The sequence below is a fragment of the Cygnus olor genome, unplaced genomic scaffold, assembly GCF_009769625.2.
Source record: "Cygnus olor isolate bCygOlo1 unplaced genomic scaffold, bCygOlo1.pri.v2 scaffold_95_ctg1, whole genome shotgun sequence".
NCBI classification, from domain to species: domain Eukaryota; kingdom Metazoa; phylum Chordata; class Aves; order Anseriformes; family Anatidae; genus Cygnus; species Cygnus olor.
The window spans coordinates 21475-43342 of record NW_024429179.1 but is presented as its reverse complement, the minus strand read 5'-3'; the positions used below and the strand labels follow the sequence as shown (position 1 = coordinate 43342).

At 43.6% G+C, this 21868-nt stretch overlaps 1 protein-coding gene and 2 long non-coding RNA genes across 3 annotated transcripts; 1 reads left to right on the top strand and 2 right to left on the bottom strand.

Moving 5' to 3' along the window:
* Window positions 1-274: 274 nt before the first annotated feature.
* LOC121063430 lies at window positions 275-1041 on the top strand. Its single transcript, XR_005815969.1, has 2 exons — window positions 275-590; window positions 832-1041. It is a non-coding gene; the product is annotated as an uncharacterized LOC121063430 (long non-coding RNA).
* On the bottom strand, window positions 725-4745 carry LOC121063429. The gene is made up of 2 exons (XR_005815968.1): window positions 4591-4745; window positions 725-4275 (listed from the first exon to the last, which is right to left on the bottom strand). It is a non-coding gene; the product is annotated as an uncharacterized LOC121063429 (long non-coding RNA).
* Window positions 4746-6211: 1466 nt separating this feature from the next.
* Window positions 6212-19243, bottom strand: LOC121063415 (ATPase family AAA domain-containing protein 2-like). Its single transcript, XM_040543835.1, has 10 exons — window positions 19224-19243; window positions 18425-18584; window positions 17483-17573; window positions 16739-17050; window positions 15605-15731; window positions 13938-14145; window positions 12087-12312; window positions 11740-11936; window positions 9148-9307; window positions 6212-6392 (listed from the first exon to the last, which is right to left on the bottom strand). The coding sequence occupies exons 1-10, from the start codon at window positions 19241-19243 to the stop codon at window positions 6235-6237; spliced, it is 1659 nt and encodes a 552-aa protein (XP_040399769.1). The 3' UTR covers window positions 6212-6234.
* Window positions 19244-21868: the final 2625 nt, after the last annotated feature.

The following is a 21868-nucleotide window of genomic DNA, read 5'->3' as shown; positions in this document are numbered from 1 at the left end:
CTGGGCCTTGGCAGCGGGACAGAAGGGTCTCCTAACTCTCTCCAAACCTCAGCCCCACAGAGCTCCTGGCTGGGAGCTGGGGATGGCCTGGGGGAAAGGGGGAGGGGGGTGCTGGCAGGAGGGACTGGTCCGGCTGGCTGGGGAGGGTATGTGAGCCCCGCGCCCTTGTGCTTTCTCCAGCTCAAGCAGAAGAGCAGCAGGGTGGAAGGATGCCTGCCATACCTGGAGGACGCTCAGGCCAACTTGCGACAGAAGGCTGTCAATTCATTGGTGAGCCCAGGCCCCGCTTCCCTGTCTGGGCCCTGGCCTGGCAGCAAGGCGCAGCCCTGTGGGCCCTGAAGCCCCTGATTGTACCCCCAGGAGCCCTGTGCCTCCCTCAGCGCCCTGCCCATGCAGGTGGGCCTGGTGTGTGCCTTGCTCAGGTTCCTCCTTGGGCACCGTGCTTGCAGGGGTGCTGGGGGCTGGGGGGGAGGGCACAGCCCTGTCTATACCAGGGGCTGTGATGGATCTGATTGGTGCTCTTTTCCTAGCGTTTGCTGCATTGCATTCCGGGGACCTAGACAAAGAGAAGCTGCGGATGATCATCACCTGTGAGTGAGGGCAGTGCTGGGGGTACTGGGACCAAGTGACAGGGGGCAGAGCCCGTGCAGTCTGCAGCTCTATGCCTCGTCCTGCTCCAAGGAAATGCTGCAGGGGCAAAGGGACATGCCAGTTTGACCTGTTCCTGCTGGCCCTAGAAGTATACGATGGGGTTGGCATGGTCCAGAGTGATGCTGGATGGTCTCTGTAGGTCAACGGGTTTCATCTCTGCTCTGTGTCTTTCTGTCACAGACCTCCAAATGCATTTGGAATATGACACCCATCCATCGATCCGTCACCTGGCAGCTGGGACCATAGAGATCCTGCAACGTCAAGTACAGCAGCAACCCGCATCAAGATGGGCTAGGTTGGCAGCACTGCGCTGCTGGCCCTGAACAGCCAGGGAGCCACAGAGCTTCCCTGGGGAAGATCTCTCTGAATAAAACTGGAACTACAAGACCAGTCCCTTGGTGTCCTTCTGTACGTCTTATGTGGCAAGGTTTTGATAGGGGGGTTCTGCAGGGGCAGCTTGTGTGAGAAGAGCCCAGGAGATGCCGCAAGGCAAGCGAGAACCATCCGCAGATGGCTCCAGAAAGGACCCGCCGCCAGAGGAGCCCATGGAGGAGCAGGTGGATCTGGCCTGAAGGAGGCTGCAGTCCATGGAGAGGCCCCAGAGAAGCAGACTCTGGAGTGGAGCTGCTGCCTGTGGAGAGCAGCCCACAGTGGAGCAGGAGGCCCGGGCCCCCCTTCCCCATTCTCCTGTGCTGCTTGCGGGAAGGAGGTAGAAGAGTGTGTAAGGGAGGAAGGTGTTTCTAGTTTGCTTTTGATTCTCACTGCTGTAGTTTGTTATTGACAGGAATAAAGAGAACGATGTTTGGGTGCTTCGGGGAGATGTATGTCTCCTCTGATGAGAAGCACTGGTTTACTGGAAACAAGCTCGCTTTTCCCCCCGGGAGGTGCTTGTGGACCACAGGGAAGTGCTGGGGGTCCCCAGGAAGATGTCTGGATGCCCCTGGAGGTGCTTGTGTACCTTGAGGAGATGCTACATTGCACAAAGGAGATGCTTGCGTGCTCCAGAGACATGCCTGGGTGCCCCTGTGTTGTGCTTTCTTGCTCCAAATCTATGCTTGGGTGCTCTGGGCATGTTCTCGTGTGCCTCCAGGAGAAGATGGTGTGCTCCTGGAAGGTGCTTGGATGCCCTGAGGAGACGCCAGCATGCCCTGGGAAAATGCCTGGGTACACCAGGGAGATCCTTGGTCTTCAAGGGAGGTGATTGCGTTCCCCAGCGAGGTGTTTGGCTGTCCCGTGCTGGTTTGCCTTAGGGAGATGCTTGGGTGCTACAAGGATGTTCTTGGGTGCCCCTTTTACACAGTTGGGTGCCCACAGTTGATGCTACTCTTTCCCAGGGAGGTGCTTGGGTCCTCCAAGGAGATGCTTCTTTTCTAAGGGGAGATGCTTTTGGGTAATGCAAAGAGGGGTTGGGATGCAACAGGAGAGATGCCTGAAGGATGTGCTTGGGTGCCCAAGGGAGATGATTTGGTGCTCTAGGTAGAATCCTAACTTCTCCAAGGAGATGTTTTTGTGGTGTGGGAGAATTTTTCAGTGCATCCATAGCGAGATGCTTGAGTGCTAATAGGAGATGCATGGGTCCACCAGGAAAATGCTTACGACCCCTGGGGATATGCTTGGGTGCCCTGTGGACATACTTGAATGACCCGGGGAGGGGCTCCTGCACCCCCACAGAAGCTCTGGGGTTCCAAGGGAGGTGCTTCCCATGTCCAATGAGATACTTGGGTGCCCCAGGTGGTATTTTGGAGCCCTGGGGAGACGGCTGGATTCTCCAATCAGATGCAGGAGTATCTTGGAGTATGTGACATGCAGGAGATGCTTGCGTGTCCCTGTGAGATATTTGAGTGCTCCTGGGAGGAGCTTGTGACCCAGAGGCAGGTGGTGGCAGCCTCTAGGGAGGTGCTTAGGTGCCACTTGTGGTGCTTGGGGGCCATGGGGAAATGCATGCATACCTCGAGAAGCTCCTTGGGTCCTCCAGGAAGGTGCTTGGATTCCGCAGGGAGATGTTTGACTGACCCAGGGCGATGTATGGTTTCTCCAGAGAGGTGTTTCATTGCTGGAGGGAAATTCCTGGGTGCTCCCGAGAGACGATTATGTGCCCCAGGCCATTCTGTGCCCATAGGAGATTCCTGTGTGCCCTTGGAAATGCTTTTCTGCTTCTGTGGACTGCTTGGGTCCTGAAAATATTCATGCTTGGGTGCCCAGCAGTAATGCTTGGGTGCTGCAGGGAGATTCCTGGGGCCTTCAGTGACATGGAAAGTGTCTTGGAATGTTCCTTGGGTGGTCCAGAAACATGCTGGGGACACTGTGGGAGATTTTAGGATCCCCCGGTGACATTCTTACGTGTCCCAAAAAGTTATTGGAGTGTTCCAGGAAGGTGCGTGGATGCTCTGGGGAGATGTTTGGGTTCTGCAGGAATGTGCTTGTATGTCCCGACGGAGATGCTTCTGTCGCCTGGGGAGATACTTGATTGCTGCAGTGGGATTTCTGAATGTTGTGCAGAGACGCTTGCTGCCTCAAGAGAGGTGCTTGTTTCCCTTGGGAAGATGATTGGGTGCCCTGTGGAAATGCCACGCTACCCCAAGGAGGTCCTTGGCTCCTCAAGGAAGATGCTTGTCTACCGTTTGGATATGCTTTGTTGCTCCAAAGAGATGCCTGAGTGCCCCAGAGACATGCGGTGTGCCAGGCCAAGGGGCTCCAGGAGTCCACGGAGGTTTGTGGGTGACCCAGGAAGATCCTTGGGCATCCCAGGGAGATGTGTGTCTTCTCCTGGGAGGTGCTCGATGGCTGTAGGGAGGTGCTAGGGAGCTCCAAGGATGTTCTTGCATGCCCTATGGAGATGCCGGGATAGCTATGAGCAATGCTTTTGTGCCCCGAGGAGGTGCTTAGTTGCCGCAGGCTCTAGCAATTCCCTGTATGCCACAATCATCTCACTCAGGCAGGCAGGAATTTCCCAGGGAACTCAAGCATCTCCACATTTCTCTGATTCTCTCATCCATGGAGTTGCTTGTTGGCCCCACGGCCATTCTTGGTTTCTCCAGTGTGGACCTTGGGTGTTCCAGGGAGATGCTTGGTGAGTCAGCAAGAATCTAAGCACCCCTGGGGAGGTGTCTGAGTACATCAGGAGGTGCTTGGTTTTCCTGGGGATATGCTTAGGTGCCCAAAGAGGTGCTTGCGTTCCCCTGGAGGTGCTTGGGTGCTCCAGGGCAGGAGCCTGGTTCTTAACGATTGAGTGCTCCAGGAAGATACTTATGTGTGTCCAGGCAGAGAGTCAGGTGCTGCAGGGAGCTGCTTGGGTGCTCCAGGGTGGTGCCTTCTTTTCCCTGGAGGTGCTGGGGTGCCCTGGACTGATACATGAGTGCTCCACTGAGTGCTTTGTGTGATCCGTAAAGCTGCTTGCTTTCTCTGGGGAGATGCTTGAGTGCTTTGCTCTAGGAAGGTACTTGGATGAGCTTTGAGTGCTCAAACGGGGAGCTTGTGTTCTCTGGTTATGTGCTTGGGTACCCTGGGATGATGTTTTTTCTTATTTTTCACTGCCTTGAAACTTGGGTGCCTTGGAGAGTAGAAATCATGTTGAAGACCCCATTACTTGTAATACTGGAAGACTGCGATTCCTTTCTAAATCTCCTAATAAGAAAAACAAAGACAAATTAGCAGCAAGCACAAATGAAAGCTTAAGAACACGTTCTATTACTATAAAAATAAAGACTCTGTCATACAGAGTCACTAATATTTAGCAAGATAGCGTGCTACCACCATCACAATGACCTATTACCCCTTCTAGCTTCAGATGCATCCTTATGCATCCAAAATAGAGGGTAGGATATAAACTGTATGGACCTGTATCAGCAGTGGTTTCACAACAATTAGAAAGAGTTAGAAACAGTTCCTGAAAAGCCACAACAAGCTCAAGAAGTTAATTTCTAGACTTTGAATAATTACCCGTTAAGTTCTCTCTCTTCCTACAGTACAGCACGCTCCTGACTAACTTGCACAGTGCCCTCTGAATAGGAGAGATTTGTTTGTTAAAGCTAAAGGAAGAAACAGAAAACCAAGAAAGCTAATTACTTTTAATTTAAGTATTAAAAGTTACAAAAGTTCACAGGCCCTGAGATAACACAAGTAAAGCCCTGCTCAAGCTAAAAGATCTCATTTTTTCAGGAGCGGCCTCCCTGAATCCAAAGAATCCTCTCTCTTCACAGGCGGAACAGAGTGTCCGTTCTAACTCCTTCCAGCTGTGGAAGAAGAGATCGAGATGACCAGTGCCTAAAAAAGAGGCACTCTCTTTTTAGGGCAGACTGATAGGTATAACAACTTTTATCTGTTCTCAAGCACAAGCAACCCCAAGACAAATGGGTTCAAGGATCTGGAATCAGAAGACTGAATATCCAACGTATACTGGGAACACCTGACTTGGACCATGGATGCCTCATGCAGATTTCTGCTGAGTTCTGACAACTCGGAAAGCATCTTTTACAGGACGAGACCAGAGAATTTGACTCATTAGTGTAAAACTGGCACAGGCAGAAATCTCCCAAATTACAGATGGTCAAGCATATTAGTTAAAAAGAGATTAGAGTGTGACTAGAGAGAAGTCTCAAACTCTTGTTATATACTTGTGACAAAATAGTGTTGACAAGCCCCTTTACAAAAGAGGATTCTTATCTGGTCATATTCTTCCCACACAGGATTCATGCAGCACATAAACAGCAGTCCTAATCTGTTTTGGGCCAACCTCCATGACTCCTAGCAATTTTCCTAAATTCTAATTTCCTCATTCTAATTTCTAATTTCCCTCATTCTGCTCTCCCCTCAAGATGGTCCTTACTCATGCCCTCTCCAACTCATGCAAAGGAACCTTTTTCCTCACGTACCTAGGGCCACTCTTATCCATTTCCCCCACTGGAGCCTAGGATAACCACTTTCCTCCCGTGAGGGATTGGCAAACCCTTATTACACTGCAACAGTATGGATGGGAAATCCTAATACTGCATTTTGAAGGAATTTCAGAAAAGTAGTCGCTTATCCATGGCTAGCTAGTTTATGTCAACCTGCTATCTTCAGGTTTAAAATCATCACTGCAAGAAATAAAGATCCTTTTTCAGGTTCCTAATACATCAAAGCATGCAAAAAAAAAATAAATACATAATAAACATCCCCAAATAAAAGCCCTCAAACCCATCATAAAAATTGTTAAAACAACAATTATAACCAATAGTACTAGCAGGTCATCAGTGCGGTATTTTAAAATGCAACAAGGCCTTTTACCTTAAAAATTAAGCAAAGAAACTGTCTCCTCAACTACAGTTGACCAAAAGCAAACGGTAGCCTACAGAAATCTACACGAGGTGTGGAAACTAAACAGTCACAGTGCATTATAGGTTGAATTACTTCACAATCTATATGTCCTTCCAATTAATTGTTTTAACTGGCATTGCTTAACAACTGACTTAATTTGCAGTTGTACAGATCACAAGAATATGTCCTATTTGAGTATTAAAAAAAGTTGGAATTAGACATACTTTGAGCTCATAGTGATCCACAATAACTACATTATCTGGCTCTGTAGAAGCTTCCACGGTGTTCTCAACACTCATCTGTTGCTGTCCTACCTGAGAATGTCCAGTAGGAGTCAGTTGAAGTGTCTAAGAATCTGGAATGACACAAATTTCTTCGGTCAGGTTTTCTGTTTATGTAGAATACAGTCTCAATGAAGTATCCTGTACCTGCAAAACAATCTCTTCCTACAAATACAGAGACAGAATTGTTATCATCTTCACTGAGAAACACTTGGCTTCTCCCTTCTTTCCAGCTAACGTCACTGCTCCATAAAAATTTGAAACTGAGACAAAAAACAAACACCCCCCAATCAAACAAAAAGCACTAGAAAAAAGGGTAATAGCGGGAAAAAAACAGTCATGTTGCCAATTCAGGTTAGGAAACACATCTTACACTGCAACATTACGGCATAAGTCTCCTATTCCACATGTTACTCTGGAGCCACACATCTTGAAGTGCAGCTTTTTAACCTAAGCTGCTCATTATTGGAAACTGCCTCGTATAATTAAAGAATGTCAGTGATTGCTGGCTTTCAGTTAGGCACCATTCGAAAAAACAGACTTCAGAATCAAAAAAACAGCACCTACAGAAATACGTGGGCTTGGCTTACATAATTACAGGAGCAACATCATTACGGAATAAACCGTGTGATGATTCTTGAGAGCTGTAACAGAAAAAATAGAGTGAAACTGAAGGCTAGAGCTAATAAATAGTGTAATCCTCCTCAGCAAGAATAAGGTGCTAAATGACCTGGTGGACTTTTCACTTACCACTTGAATTTTGCTCTTCAGAATTTAGAGTTTCCCATCTTAGTGCTGAATGTCCAGGAAGCTTGGCACTCTCCTTTTCAGCATCAGGTTTAGTCATATCAAAATCTCCCCCGCTTCTCTCACTGTCTATCCCAGAAAATGCTATTTCGTTGCTATGTGTCTGTTGTTCTTGAAGAACACTTTCACTTTCTTCCACAAAATAATTTTGTGTGGACTCACCTTCAGCTTGATATATGTCAGAAACATTTTTTTCCAGAAACTCTTCTTCACCACTACCATTTTGGTCATCTTCCGGTACTTCATTCTCTTTATCGAATTGAAAACTCCTTCTTCTCTTTGCTGCAGTACCTGCAGATTTGTTCCTTCTGCGCTTTCTTTCTGACTCACCCACAAAGAGACAGCATAAAAAGTAATCCAAAACTTTACCAAAAGAATTCTTTCTTCAAAATCCATTATCTTCATCTTACTTGACTGACAAGGAAAACAAAGGAACTGAGGTCCCATTGTCTGTATCCCTACATATGTCGAGAAAAGAGTTGAAAGTTAATGGGGTCACTTTGCTATTAGATTTAAAAAAAAAAAAAACACACAACACAACTACATAATTTCATTCACAGAACAACCGCCTTCAAGATTTTACATGCAGAGGATTCTTACTTTGGACGGGAAGTATTAATACAATGTGAGGTTATTCGATAAAGTCACTTCCTGTCTTATTACGGGAACTAATACAGATGAACATCAGAAAAGCCTTTGGAAATAAGCTCTTCTTCGAGTCTGTTATCAAGCTGCAGACTTCAAAAGCTGAATACGTGTTTGGAAGAGTTTGATTAAAGAGACAATTTTGAGGGAATATTCAAAGGAGAAAAAAAATGTAAAGACTTATACCTCGTATGCTTCCTTATTCAGTTCACCTTTTGTGAAAAAACAAACTTTGTGGTTTTGCCCAACAGAAAAGCCCAACATTCGTGGTATTTACAAAGTATTGCAAAAGGATATGGGGAAGTCCGTGGCAAAATTCCCACTCACACTAGTTAGACTTCCCTCCTTCAGCTGCAATCACGGTATGAGGTAGCAAAGATTTCAGCATTTGGGGAAGAGAGGGGTGGAATGGGGGGAAAAATACCATTTTGCATAATTAAAAACTAGTTGACTATTCAGAAACTCCCATGCACAACATTTTTTACCTCAAGAATTAGCAATTTAGGGGCTATTAGATGTCAGTTGGGTCATCAAAGCCAGTTTTCTATATTGTAAACCAACTTTCTTTGAACTTGAGTTCATAACTATATTGAATGAATGACCTCTGGATTTCTCTCTCACATTTTGAAGTAAACTCGAAAACGTAAGGCCTCTGGCATAAAGAGCCAGGCATCAGAGAAACCTGTTATGTCACCAGAACAGAGAAGGTAGGAATGACATGAGCAACGGAATGAAATGCAACTTGCCATTACAAAGGGGTGTACTGGCATCTACAGGTGCCGCTGTCATCTTTGCATTTTCCTTACTCTCTTGACCCGCTTTGTTGTATTCAGTAGCAGGGTTTTGCTGTGGCGTCTCGGAGCCGTTACATGGAGCACGCGCTGGAGAGGTGAGACCTTGCAATAAAGAATAGGTAGCAAAGATCTTTGTCTGGCATTTTCGGTTACAAATGCAGAGACAAGTTTTAAAAAACATAGCATCAAAGCACATACCTCTTTTCTCACAAGATTCTTTAAGTTCTTCCCAAAGTCACCCAAACTCTGCATCCATTTCTTTCATCACTATAGAATATGCAGTGTCTTGCAAAACATAGGCTCTGTTCCTAACGAGAGGATCTGAAATTTTACAGACATTCACTGAATATTGTCTACCAACCAATGAAACTATTTGGATCACAGAAAAATTTGCTCTCTTCATAGGCTGGTTCTGAAAGGTTATCTCAGTGAATAGTTTCAGCATAACAACATAGAAGTTAGTTATTAAAACAAAAGCACTAGTTCCTTGTGAACACAGATCCCAATTCCATGCCCAAGTAGCAAAATGCTAAAATATTTACAACCCGGTAAGAAATGTTCTCTGTGGATATCCAAAATCATCTAATCCATTCAGACTACTGTCCACACACAGCATTTATCCATCTATACATCTGGCAGATTTTTTAAACTAGGCATAAAAAGCACATCCTCACCTGCAGGTCTTTGATCTGGGTTGTATTCTAAGGCATTGTTACAGATTAGATCAATATCCTTCAGAAAGTCTCCTGCACTTAGGTATTGGGGCGAGTCAATTTTACTGAGGACTGTTGAAAGATCCATTGCCTCTTTAATGATTGTTGCATAACCAGGTACCTGCCAATCAAATAGATGTGTTCAGAGGTTTTCTACGCTGTCTACCAAATTTATTTGGAAAAACTTTCAATAAATGTCTTCTTAAAACCCCGAATACTTGTGACGCATCAGAAGATGCTGAAATTAACCACTTCACTTCTCAAAAATGGAAGGGCTCTTTCAACTGGCGTTACAGCTGCTACGAGAAGAAAAAAAGAAGTAGAGAGGTCAGAAGCATGTGCATGGTAGAGAACAAACACCGAGGGTGGGAGAGTCATTTCACTTTGCTTCAGAAAAATCACAGCGATGAAATCTGAGTAAGCCGTCCGACATTCTCTTTGTTGTTGACATTGAGAAAAAGGCGCACGAATTGCACCTCTGAAGCATCTATTCCAGGCATCTACTTTAGAATGGGATAACTGGGCTCAGGGGTGCTGATTTCTTTACTCAGACCGTAAGAGGAGCCTGATGACTAGTTTGCATGTGGACATATGTATTTGTCTAGATGTTTCTCACCTCAAGAACCTAGGAGGAAAGGGGAAGAAAAGTCAGTGGATGCCTACGCGAACAGGACTTTGCTGATACGCGGGCATATTCCAGTTACATCTGTCTTTGAAGTATATGCCCCTAGTTTAGACTTTTTGAATACATGAAAGGAGAAAAAGGGACCTAAGCAGCAAATGGGAGGAAAAAGAAAACACACAGCACTTAAGGCTGATCTCATATTGAGGAGTTCCAGATGAAACAGAGAACAGAATCTCAAAACTTCTTTTACAAACTGCTGCTTCTCCTCCTGTTCCCACGGAAACTGACAGTCCAATACAGAGCTTCAGACTTCAGTAAAATAGTCCTGTAAATACTGTTTGTAATTACAAAGAAAGATCTCTGTGCTTTTCAGTGCTCTAACATGCCTACATATCAAAGCCTTTTCATGAGCAAACTGTGTTGGCATTTGGTCTGACCAGGGCTTTCAGCGAATAATCCGATCACAGATATTGGAGAGCCAGCAGAAGTAAAAGCCCTGCCTGCTTCTTGCAAAATCACAACAGTGCAGTCCTAAAACAAAGTTAAACCTTCCTTCCCCAAAATGCTGAGAAATACAAACCCTACCACTTACAGGGCAACCAGGCGATCAGGCTCAGTCAGCACGGGTTTATGAAGGGTAGGTCCTGCTTGACAAACCTGATCTCCTTCTATGACAAAGTGACACGCTTAGTGGAGGAGGGAAAGGCTGTGGATGTGGTCTACCTTGACTTCAGTACGGCTTTTGACACCGTTTCCCACAACATTCTCCTCAGAAAACTGGCTGCTCGTGGCTTGGACTGGCGTACGCTTCGTTGGGTTAAAAACTGGCTTGATAGCCGGGCCCAAAGAGTTGTGGTGAATGGAGTCAAATCCAGTTGGAGGCCGGTCACTAGTGGAGTCCCCCAGGGGCCAGTCCTCTTCGATATCCTTATCGATGATCTGGATGAGGGGATTGAGTGCACCCTCAGTAAGTTTGCAGACGACACCAAGTTAGGTGCGTGTGTCGATCTGCTCGAGGGTAGGAAGGCTCTGCAGGAGGATCTGGATAGGCTGGACCGATGGGCTGAGGTCAACTGTATGAAGTTCAACAAGGCCAAGTGCCGGGTCCTGCACCTGGGGCGTAACAACCCCAAGCAGCGCTACAGGCTGGGAGATGAGTGGTTGGAAAGCTGCCTGGCCGAGAAGGACCTGGGAGTACTGGTTGATAGTCGGCTGAATATGAGCCAGCAGTGTGCTCAGGTGGCCAAGAAGGCCAACAGCATCCTGGCTTGTATAAGAAGCAGCGTGGCCAGCAGGGCTAGGGAAGTGATTGTCCCCCTGTACTAGGCTCTGGTGAGGCCGCACCTCGAGTACTGTGTTCAGTTTTGGGCCCCTTGCTACAAGAAGGACGTCGAGGTGCTCGAGAGAGTCCAGAGAAGGGCGACGAGGCTGGTGAGGGGCCTGGAGAACAAGTCTTATGAGGAGCGGCTGAGGGAGCTGGGATTGTTCAGCCTGGAGAAGAGGAGGCTCAGGGGCGACCTTATCGCTCTCTACAGGTACCTTAAAGGAGGCTGTAGCGAGGTGGGGGTTGGTCTGTTCTCCCATGTGCCTGGGGACAGGACAAGGGGGAATGGGCTAAAGTTGTGCCAGGGGAGGTTTAGGTTGGATATTAGGAAGAACTTCTTTACTGAAAGGGTTGTTAGGCATTGGAGTAGGCTGCCCAGGCAAGTGGTTGAGTCACCATCCCTGGAGGTCCTTAAGAGACGTTTAGATGTTGAGCTTAGTGATATGGTTTAGCGGAGGACTTGTTAGTATTAGGTAAGAGGTTGGACTGGATGATCCTGGAGGTCTCTTCCAACCTAGACGATTCTGTGATTCTGTGATACAAACACTGAGAAATTACAAATACACACAGATAAGATGGTACGCACAGATCAACACTCGCTTACCTTCTGTGGGTCAACGGGCTTTGTAAATTCCATGAAACGTCTGTCAGTGGCAAGTCTCTGAGTAACCTCCCTTAAGAAAATTCTAAGTTCACGCAACGTATCCTCCACTTCCTCCTCCAGCAGTCCTACTTCTTCCTCTGTCGGCTCTTGAGGCTCAGCTGGTGACGCTACAGGCAGGACTTGCAATGTCCGGCGAACTTCAATTAATCAGGAAAAATTAGCCAATTCACAGTACTCACATGCAAGCATATGAAAAATTACCGATAGAAAATGACCAGCAAAGGAAATACCAAATAGCTAGTAACTTACAGTTAGGAAGGTTTTAGATGTATTTCTTATATCCTCACCTGCTTTCTTTACCGGAGGCTTAGCAGTTCGATTTAGAATTAGGTCCTCAAAAATTCTTGCTCTGTCCTCCTTACTCGTAAACTTCTCCAAATTCCTTAAGAAATCATTTTTGGATCTAAAGCAGAAGGAGAAAAAACATTTCAGATTTAAGGCCACAAAAAAACCATACTCTATTCCAAAAAGATGAGTACCTGTTAAAATTAGTAATAACCTGAAGAAGACAAACTGAAGTTATCTTCTTGGCCTTAAAAGGCTAGATTTTCACAGCTTAGCCTGGCAAGTTCAAATATCACCTTTAAGAAACACCTGCAGAATTACATCTCAATGAAAGGATTGTACGATACACTGATGAAGTCATGGCATTCGCCACATCCAAGACCGCTTACTTTGTATTTACTTGCCTTGCTGCCCTTTAGTTAGAACCTTTATGGCTATAGAGGGAAGAGAAAGGCTTCAGTAGACAAGTGAGGGCTTTTTGCTGCGTTTTTATTTCTGTACCAAAAGAAGGTGTCTGAAGTAGCTAGTACTTCTTGGGTTTCCTCCATTATTCAATTTCTAGTATCAAAAGGTAGGTAAGGAATTTCAATACTTATTTTAGAAGGAATTTAGAACCAGCACAAAAACTTCTGCGAAAACTTAAGCACTTTCAAAGCACTTGACAATAAACACACCTAGGTAAGACCCATTTTCTCCCCCAGTAACTGAGACAAAATAATCAGAATGAGAACAGCTTGTTCCTGTTTTGAACACCTTCCTTTAATGTAAACGCTCAGAAGTCAACCAAGTTATGCATGTACTTTTACCGCAGTTTGTTTAGGAATACAACTAAAAATTGATTTCAAAGTTCCTTAAGCAGAAATTGGATCTCGGCTTTCCAGCTTAGAAAGCTTTGGCTCATATGAAGAAAGAAGCTGATTTTTTTATTAAAGCGTTTCAATTCTCTACTAAATTGCATTATTAGCAGTTTACCCAGTACAGCATGAAATGACAGACTGTCAGAAGAAATCTCTTCAGTAAAAATATCTTTTTCTCATTTACATTTCAAGCACTGCATATTTTGCACAAATTATGCTGGTGCTGTCTTCTGAGCATTTCGGATCACCTAGTGAAAAGGAATGCTTGGATAAGAAAACTAAAACACGTAGAGTAGCCTGTTAAGACGTAACTATCCAGTCATGTAACGGGTCTGTCCTTACTTGTACGGCTCACAAATGTTTTTACTAAAGGTAAAAATATTTTAAGATGGTGATGCCAAACAACAAAAAGGATTTCCTGCCTAAATGTAAAAACACCAAATCTGCTTATGTTTATTTTTTCGAGTTAAAACCACATCAGTTTGTAAATGAAGCGTTTTGTGAATTTTAATGCTTTGATTGCACATACTGCAACAGCACAAGTTGTATATGTACATGTAAAAACAAAACAAACAGAAGCCCCAGACCTTAGCTGCCTTACAGATAGAATAAAAAACAAGGCTAAAGGCTACAAAAAGTACACGACATGCGGTCTGATACAGAGCCATCTACTGGGAGCACACAGTCTTGTAAGGCAATGAGAACTACTTTCTGGATCCCACTGAGAGCAGCATTTCTTTCCACAAAGAGAGGTCTATTAACAGCACCTCCCAGCCTCCTGAGCTGCTAGCAACATCCTCACTGTAAAATTTGGTATCGAAAATGTGGATGTGTACAACATCCATAATGTTTATGGTTTTCTCTAAAAGAAAAGTGGATTTTCAGACAGAAGCAAACATAACAGCACATGAAAACAAGGCCACCTCCATTACCAATGAATTTTGCTTACCTTACTTGCAACTCAATTGATCCTTTACATACAGTCAATGAATCCTATGAGAATAAAAAGAAAAAAGATACCTCTCCGCATATTTCTTCTGGCGGTGCAATGTTTGTAAACAGAATGGATAGGTCCAGGGTGTGAACGGGAAACTTCTCCAAAGCATGCAACACCACGGGTGCCAAATAAGAAACCTGGCCATATCCCGCTTTTCCTACTATTAGCAGATGGGGCTGACATGATGGCGGTTTGTAGTAAGCACTCCTAGAACAAGAGTCATAAGAAAACAAGTTTAGAAATGAGGTGCTGAATAGACACACGGATGTTCCAAGTACTTTTCCTATATACTCCCCCCCACCCCCCCGCCCCCCAAATAATCTCCATTTTCCAGCAAATAATAAGCTGTTCTGTGATCAGGAAGACTATCAAAGCCCATTTTCTTACAATCTTGTGCCATACCTCCCCCTAAGAAATCCTGTCCATCTCTATCATGTCTGCTATTCGTTTGGCTGGGCTAAGTAATGACTCCTCAAGTGTACACATGGACTGTCTAACCAAATACATAGACGACACCTGATCTGCTACCTGATATGGGGGAGCACAGCAACTTTCTCAGCACACACCAATCTGGATCTCATCACTTCCCATATACACCAGTCTTCAGAAGGTCTCAAGTTTAAGTACCTGAGAGATCTCTACATCTGTCAAGTTTAGCCGAAATGTGGCCCTAGTTACTGGAGAAGGTAGCAAGAAAGGAGCAGAACAGCTTTTCTAGAAAAAAATGGATGTGGGCGCTGAACCACATGGGCCATATCTAAAGCAGCACACAACTGGACTGGTTAAATGACAGCGGTACATTAAACACATGTAAGATTTCCAGCTAATTTATTCAGTCATTCTAATTGTTTCATCTTCTTCCCTTATGTTTCCTAGTCGTTACTAAACCAAGATTGCGAATTAATAGCCTGGCAATCTTGCTTTCCTACTAGGAAATATATTTGCGAGAAGCATTTGCTTTTTTTCCCACTACAATAAGGCTGTACCTTTACTGGCTTAAATCAAAGATGCTAGAGAGTCAACTTTGCTCAAAAGGACAGAACATTTTCTGGACAGCACAGCAACAGAAAGTGAGAAAAATAACTGACCCGACTGTGACAACACAATCCAACTTTCCAACCGTGGGCTTACGTGACTTCCACATTGAAATACCAAAAGATAACACAATTTGGTGGCTTAATGGTAACAAATAAAAACACCGTTTGAATTTTTCTCAAGGCGTTTTAACAAGCCATTTCTCAGTTTTCTTTCTGCTACAGAATTCACTACTCGTTTAGCAGTCCTGGAAAACAGAAGGGCAAAAGGTGGCAACACAAATCCAGAAAGTTGGCTATTTTTAGCTAAAAGGACAGACAGCACGTTTATGTGGTCTTGAGTCTTTCAAAGAATGCCATGGATTAAGTAGACATGTTCTAGTAGTCTGCGGATCACTTTGGCTCAGGAAGAGAAGCCTGGGCTCTTCCCTTTGATCATTTAGAGCAACTTACTTCATTAGAACTTTAGTCCCTTCACACTTTCTTCTTGAGAATACCGAGCACCCCTTCAACACACAAACTTCATGTTCCCCCTTCATCTACCAACCCTCACACTTTTAACAGCTGAAACTGTTTACAAAGACTCAGCAGTCCTAAGAATGTAAACATAATGGGGACCCATCTTTCTTTACCTGCAGAAACAGAGGAATTTTTCCTCGGGTCTGTCAGGCATTTTATCTGGTAGTTCATCTCCAGAGATTGAGGATGCGTCGTCATCACTGTCAAGTATATCATCTTGTAAAATAGGATCTAAATTGTCTGAAAGACAAAAGAGGTTTGTTAACTTTCCTGAATAGCCTGTGCCCCTTTCTCTTGCATTAATACAGCTTCTAAATCAGTGCCAAAACCCTTGCTTCATTTGAGGGCATACACCGAATGCTATTTCCTAGAGTTCATCCCACCACAGATCTAAGGAGATGGCACAAGTCTCTGTAAAGCTGTCTTAGGTCCCATTGACGTGTATGTATAAGGTACGCTACTCTGTTGGTGATTTTTTTTCCCCCTTAGAATAAAGGATTAGGAACAATTTCTGGAGCTGCTAAATAGCTATAAAAACAAGACCCTTTCTTTCTGGAGGAGGTTCCCACAATGAAAGCATGGGGATTAAGGATGTGCTGGTCACAGAATTCCATTCCTCTACGACTACTGAGACCTGGCAGAGAGACCAATGCGTCTTTCACGTAAGGCTCCTTAAAGATAACTGAAGGAGAAGATAGAAGGCAGACAGCAGAGGGGGAGCGCAATTACCAATCCCCTAGCCCCTCTGCTTCCACAATCATTTAAATTAGGAGACTGGTGAAAAATCATGATAGCTAAAACAATATTTAGCTTAAACCAGTTATACTTGTATCCTGGTCCCGATGTTCTTCAGAAAGGAATTAAAAACACCAACCTAAAAATGCTTCCCCTCCAAGTAGCTGAGTTTTTATTTTTAAAGGAAAAGAGGTGCCTTACACTTCAAACCTTCAGTCAACCTCTACAAGTGCTGATTGTCTTAGCTACTGTCAGAAGCAGGATGCTTTAGCAGAGAACGCATAGTCCTCTACCGGGTGCTGAGTCATTCAGAGCTTCCATTTGGCATTTCAGTTTAGAATCCAGAATAAAACCTATGCATTATATTCCAGATATTCCCAAAATAAACACACGCACATGCAAATAATAAAATTCTACCATCATTATGTCTGAAACGTTTCTGTATGCTGATTGCACAAACCACAAGTTTTTGCTCTGGCAGAATTTTAAAGAAGTGGATGCTACGGTTATACCTTGCTGTCGGTCCTTCTTTAGCGCAAGCTCTGCATGCGGAAATGTCTTCTGCGCGGCTTGTAAAATATTCGCTACTGAATTTTCAAAAAGCGGCTTAAAAATGGGTGATAGTGCTTGTCCAGGTGAAGCCACAATCCTGTTTGAAGCTGGAACAACCTTCTTCACAGCCATCAAAAAAGCCTTTGCTTTTATTTTCATGGAATTAACGTCTAGTCGCAATTTCTCCCCACTTGCATAGATCGGAGGATAGCGTCGACACAGAGAGCACAGCGCAGCTTCAGCACATAAGGATTTTATATCTGCACCACATTACCTTAATAAACAAAAATCAGATGTTACATTAGTCAAGGCCCACGTTTACAATAGGCAACATTTAAAGAATTTGTAATGCCAAAACTAAACAGGTTAACAGGGACTTGAAAGTGCTACCGCCCTGCAGGGAAGTTTTGTTATGCTGCTCGCTGCCTGATATCCTGTGCTTATTAAGCCAAAGCAGACTCCTCATCAAAACTATACTCTTGAGGAAGATGCCCCAAAACCATTCAATGTTCTCAGACAACAAGAAGAACGACAACAAAAAGTAAATAGATGAAAGCATCTAACTCTGATGGCTACGAAGGCGTGCCAGCTGACTCATGGACTAGTTGTGCAGCAAGGCACAAGAGCTTGGGTACTGCCTGCCACAAGCTAAGATTCTTTAGAACTTAGTCACAAGCATTAATCCATTTTGTTTTCAGTCTCACCAATGCATTTCTCAGCTAGCTCATCAAACAACAGGTCCGGTGGCTTAGGGATCCGGTCACGAGTATGAATCTTGAAAATTTCTTTTCTAGCCTGGAAACAAAATCATCGCATTTTAGCTTGTCCTAAGTTTTCCTTGAAAACACCCACAAAAACAAACAAACCAAAAATCAAACAAACAAAAAACAATCTTCCCTCAAAACCCCTCATATATTAATACATTTTTCTTATTTGCTAAACTTTCAAGTATTGTACAGTTACGTAATATACACTCTGCATTTTCAACCAGGAAATCCAGTATTTCTTAGTTTGTTACACTGAACTTTTGATAGGAACCTGCAATGAAAGAAAAGGCATTTATACCTTCTATAATAAGTTTCCAAAATATGAGACCTAATGACCCAGAGGAAAATGCTGTAATGAAAAATTTATCCAGAAACAGATCTTTTTTCTCCAAAAAACTTCTCTAAAATTGAGCAAACTTTCATTGTGACAGTCTCATTAGTTCATCAAATTTGCTTTTCAGTCAGTAAATTCGCAGAAAGCACTTCTAGCGCTATGTTTCAAGCTGTTACAATTACCATAAAGAAGAAAATAATTATGACTCAAACTACTACCACTGATCCGGGGAACAATCAAATGCAAATACGTCCCCTATCCATTCATAAAGGAAGTATTGAGACCAAGAACACAGTGTCAAGATGAAAGCGCCCACGTGGATTAAATAATTAAGCAAACGGGAACAACTTCGGAAATCAAAGATTTGATTATAGAACTAACTACTTGGCGGTACCATCTTGACCATATATATTCAGTACCAGATTTGCCCTCCACGGTACGACACAGTGTCTCCACATATCACTCTTTTGCTCACGTTGTAAATTTTTTTTTCTATAAAGTTGGACTTTGCCACGTTAGCATTAACGTTGAATTTAAGTTCTCACCTCTTTATTTGGCAAGTTGAAGAGGAACTCTCTGTCAAAGCGTCCTGGTCTCCGTAAAGCAGGATCTGTAGAATCTAGTCTGTTGGTGGCTCCGACTACCACAATCTCCCCTCTGTTGTCTATGCCATCCAGAAGTGTCAGAAGTGTTGAGACAATGGAACTAACAGAAAAACATAATTTAGACTTACCAGTTCAGTAAATTTTGTTACATTCCACATGACTTTCTTCCATGAGTAGTCAAAAAGGACAAGCTTTTTAAGGACAAGATTCATTTTAAGACATAAAAAAATAGGTAAGTTAACACAGACCACGTGCTGATATCAGGCTTAGTGTATTGTTTTCAACTATCATTTAAAAGCACCTGAAATTTAGTGGCAATGAGTTACGAGTTTTCAGGATAAATTAATGTGTTCACAGGAAATTAAGCAGGTCATTATCCTCTTTTTTATTCCCCAAAGATCAAGCAGATTTTAGGTAGGTGCAAAAATGTACTGCCTATGAATTTGGTCTTGTTTACTGCACTGCCCAGGAGCGAGGCCATCTACCTCATCAAAGAAAATAACTGAAGGTCGCATCTGATAGGCCCAGAATGAAAACACAGAGTAAAACAGCAGTATTTGAAGAAAAAATGCACAAAAACATTATGGTTGGAATGTCACCTAAACTCGATTTTTCACTTTAGCATCTGGGACCTCTACTTATAGAGCTAATGGACTATCTGGCATGACTAACAGAAGATGGCAGTCTGTGGCAACCCACTGTTACTGGGCGACACGAAACAAATCATACCAGTACTTACTACAGCTTTTTGGCTACCATAAAAAACAAACAAACAAATAAACAAACAAACAAAAAAAAAACCAAACAAACCACGAGTCAGAACTTAATTCAATTACAGGTTCGGGAAGCAAGCTTCCTTTATGAGTTTAAATAACCATGCTTCCAGCCTGTATCTGTTTCCCTCTCATCCAAAGCCATCATCTCTTGCCTCCTGCAGACTTTTCAGTGGCTGTTTTGGTGGGAGGTAATCTCTTGCTTTGCAAAGTTTTCTCGTTTTGTTCCTTCCCCACACAACTCAGTTTCAAGCCCCTGATCCAAAGTAACAAAAAAAAAAAAAAAAAAAAAAAGAGCAAGTTCTACTTAAAAATGTTGACCATAAAAATGATGGTTTCAACTCTGACAGAATACATTGCACATTTCAACCTTACCTGTTCAAATAACGAGCGAAGCTGACGTTCTGATTCCCCCACCCATTGTCCCAGGCAGTCTGAAGCTTTTCTCATAAAAAACGGTATTTTCCTGTCACCTCGGCTACATTCGTTAGCAAGAGCACGAACAACCAGCGTCTTTGCCGTTCCTGGGGAGCCATAGAATAAACAGCCTCTGCAATAAAAAAGATTCAGATAGAAAAAAACATCATGATGAGTACCTCTTACAATCATCGTCTCTAGAACAAACAACTCATCTTTTCTAACCAAAACACATTATGTCTAAGGCAGCAGTAATAGCTGAAGTGTACGTAGAGTCAGAACAGATGGAAGTTCAGCATTCCTACAAGATTTCACAGGAAAACTTATTTTTTTCACCCAGAGAAATGAATAAGGGGGATAACTCAAGTGTACAAAACCTTCAAACAAGAGGGTACTGTCCCAAAAGGACACTTGCAAAACTGCTGACAAACTGGGTGATTACAGCAAACTGGAGCCAAACGAGCAAACTGCAGCACAGAATCTGAGAATGGGCTCAGTGGTGAATCACCAGTTAGTTCATTCTTCAGTGATAAGCCACATATTCTTGTTTTCACAAAAGGCAGAATCTGATAGTAAAGCATTTAATTCTCCCTTCAAAAGCATTAAGTTACTGGGTTTGGTCTCTCAGACCATCTATTGCTGATGGCAAGTGAGAAAGTGTAAAGCTGGAAGGAAAAGTGATGCTTTAGCACTCAGAGAAAAAAAAAAAGAAAAAGAAAGCAAAAGTAGGTGGGAGAAACAACTGGGCTTTCAAGCAACGTATTACAATTGACTTCCACTAGATAATCCCTTCTTGCTTACAAACTAATCAAGCTGACTTGTACATAAAACTCTGAACAAAACCACTCCAACCCAACTTTTTAAAACCCAGGCACTTTTGAAGTATTTTCTCATTTTAAAACACCAGATAGTAAAACTTGAAGGTGCTGCTTATAGTTTTAATCTACATATATTCTGGATTTTATCCATTTAGAAGAAATTACTTTTTACTACTACTAAAACAAACGTTCTGCACTGCCAAAAATGTTGAAACATGGAAGCATATTGATACCTTAATTGAACATTCCCCTGAAAACAGCTGACTTACAACTTATCGCTTTAATGAGTTACCTTGGGGGCTGAATATTGAATCTCTTCAAAGACTTCTGGATAAAGGAGGGGAAGAATAACCATCTCTTTTAAAGCTGCAAGGTGTTCCGAAAGACCACCCATGTTATCAAATCCAACCTAAAGAGAAATTCAACACAACACAGATTATATGTTAAAGAAAGCAGCAACCTAGATACGGGTTTCATCAGCAATTATGTCAGCACAAAGGAAACATTCTGGACAATTTTAGAAGTTGCTTTAGAAAAAACCATCAACAAAGGTAGCTGTAGATTCATATATACAATATAGCCATCAGTTAATTCAGTCAGAAATTTAAAAGGCTTCAAGTTCCTGAAAATTCTTGGAGCAGCTCGCAAACAAGGAAGTATTCTAAAATGACAGTTAGGACAATTTAGGAAAACAGTTACATTTGCCTGTAACAAATGATTGGAACTACATAGAATCATAGAATATGCCAAGTTGGAAGGGACCCATAAGGATCGAGTCCAACTCCTGGCACCACACAGGTCTACCCCAAAATTCAGACCATATGACTAAGTGCACAATCCAAACGCTTCTTAAATTCAGACAGGCTTGGTGCAGTGACTACTTCCCTGGGGATCCTGTTCCAGTGTGCAACCACCCTCTTGGTGAAGAAGCTCTTCCTGATGTCTCGCCTAAACCTCCCCTGCCTCAGCTTGACACCATTCCTGCGAGTCCTATCATTGGTGACTAAGGAGAGCAGATCGGCGCCTGCCCCTCCACTTCCCCTCGCGAGGAAGTTGTAGACTGCAATGAGGTCTCCCCTCAGCCTCTTCTTTTCCAGGCTGAACAGGCAAAGTGACCTCACTTGCTCCTCATACGTCCTCCCCTCTAGGCCCTTCACCATCTTCATTGCCCTCCTCTGGACACTCTCCAACAGTTTTACATCCTTTTTGTACTGTGGTGCCCAGAACTGCACACAGCACTCAAGCTGAGGCCGCACCAGCGCAGAGTAGAGCGGGACAATCGCTTCCCTCGACCGACTAGCGATGCCATGCTTGATGCACCCCAGGATACGGCTGGCCCTCCTGGCTGCCAGGGCACACTACTGGCTCATATTCGA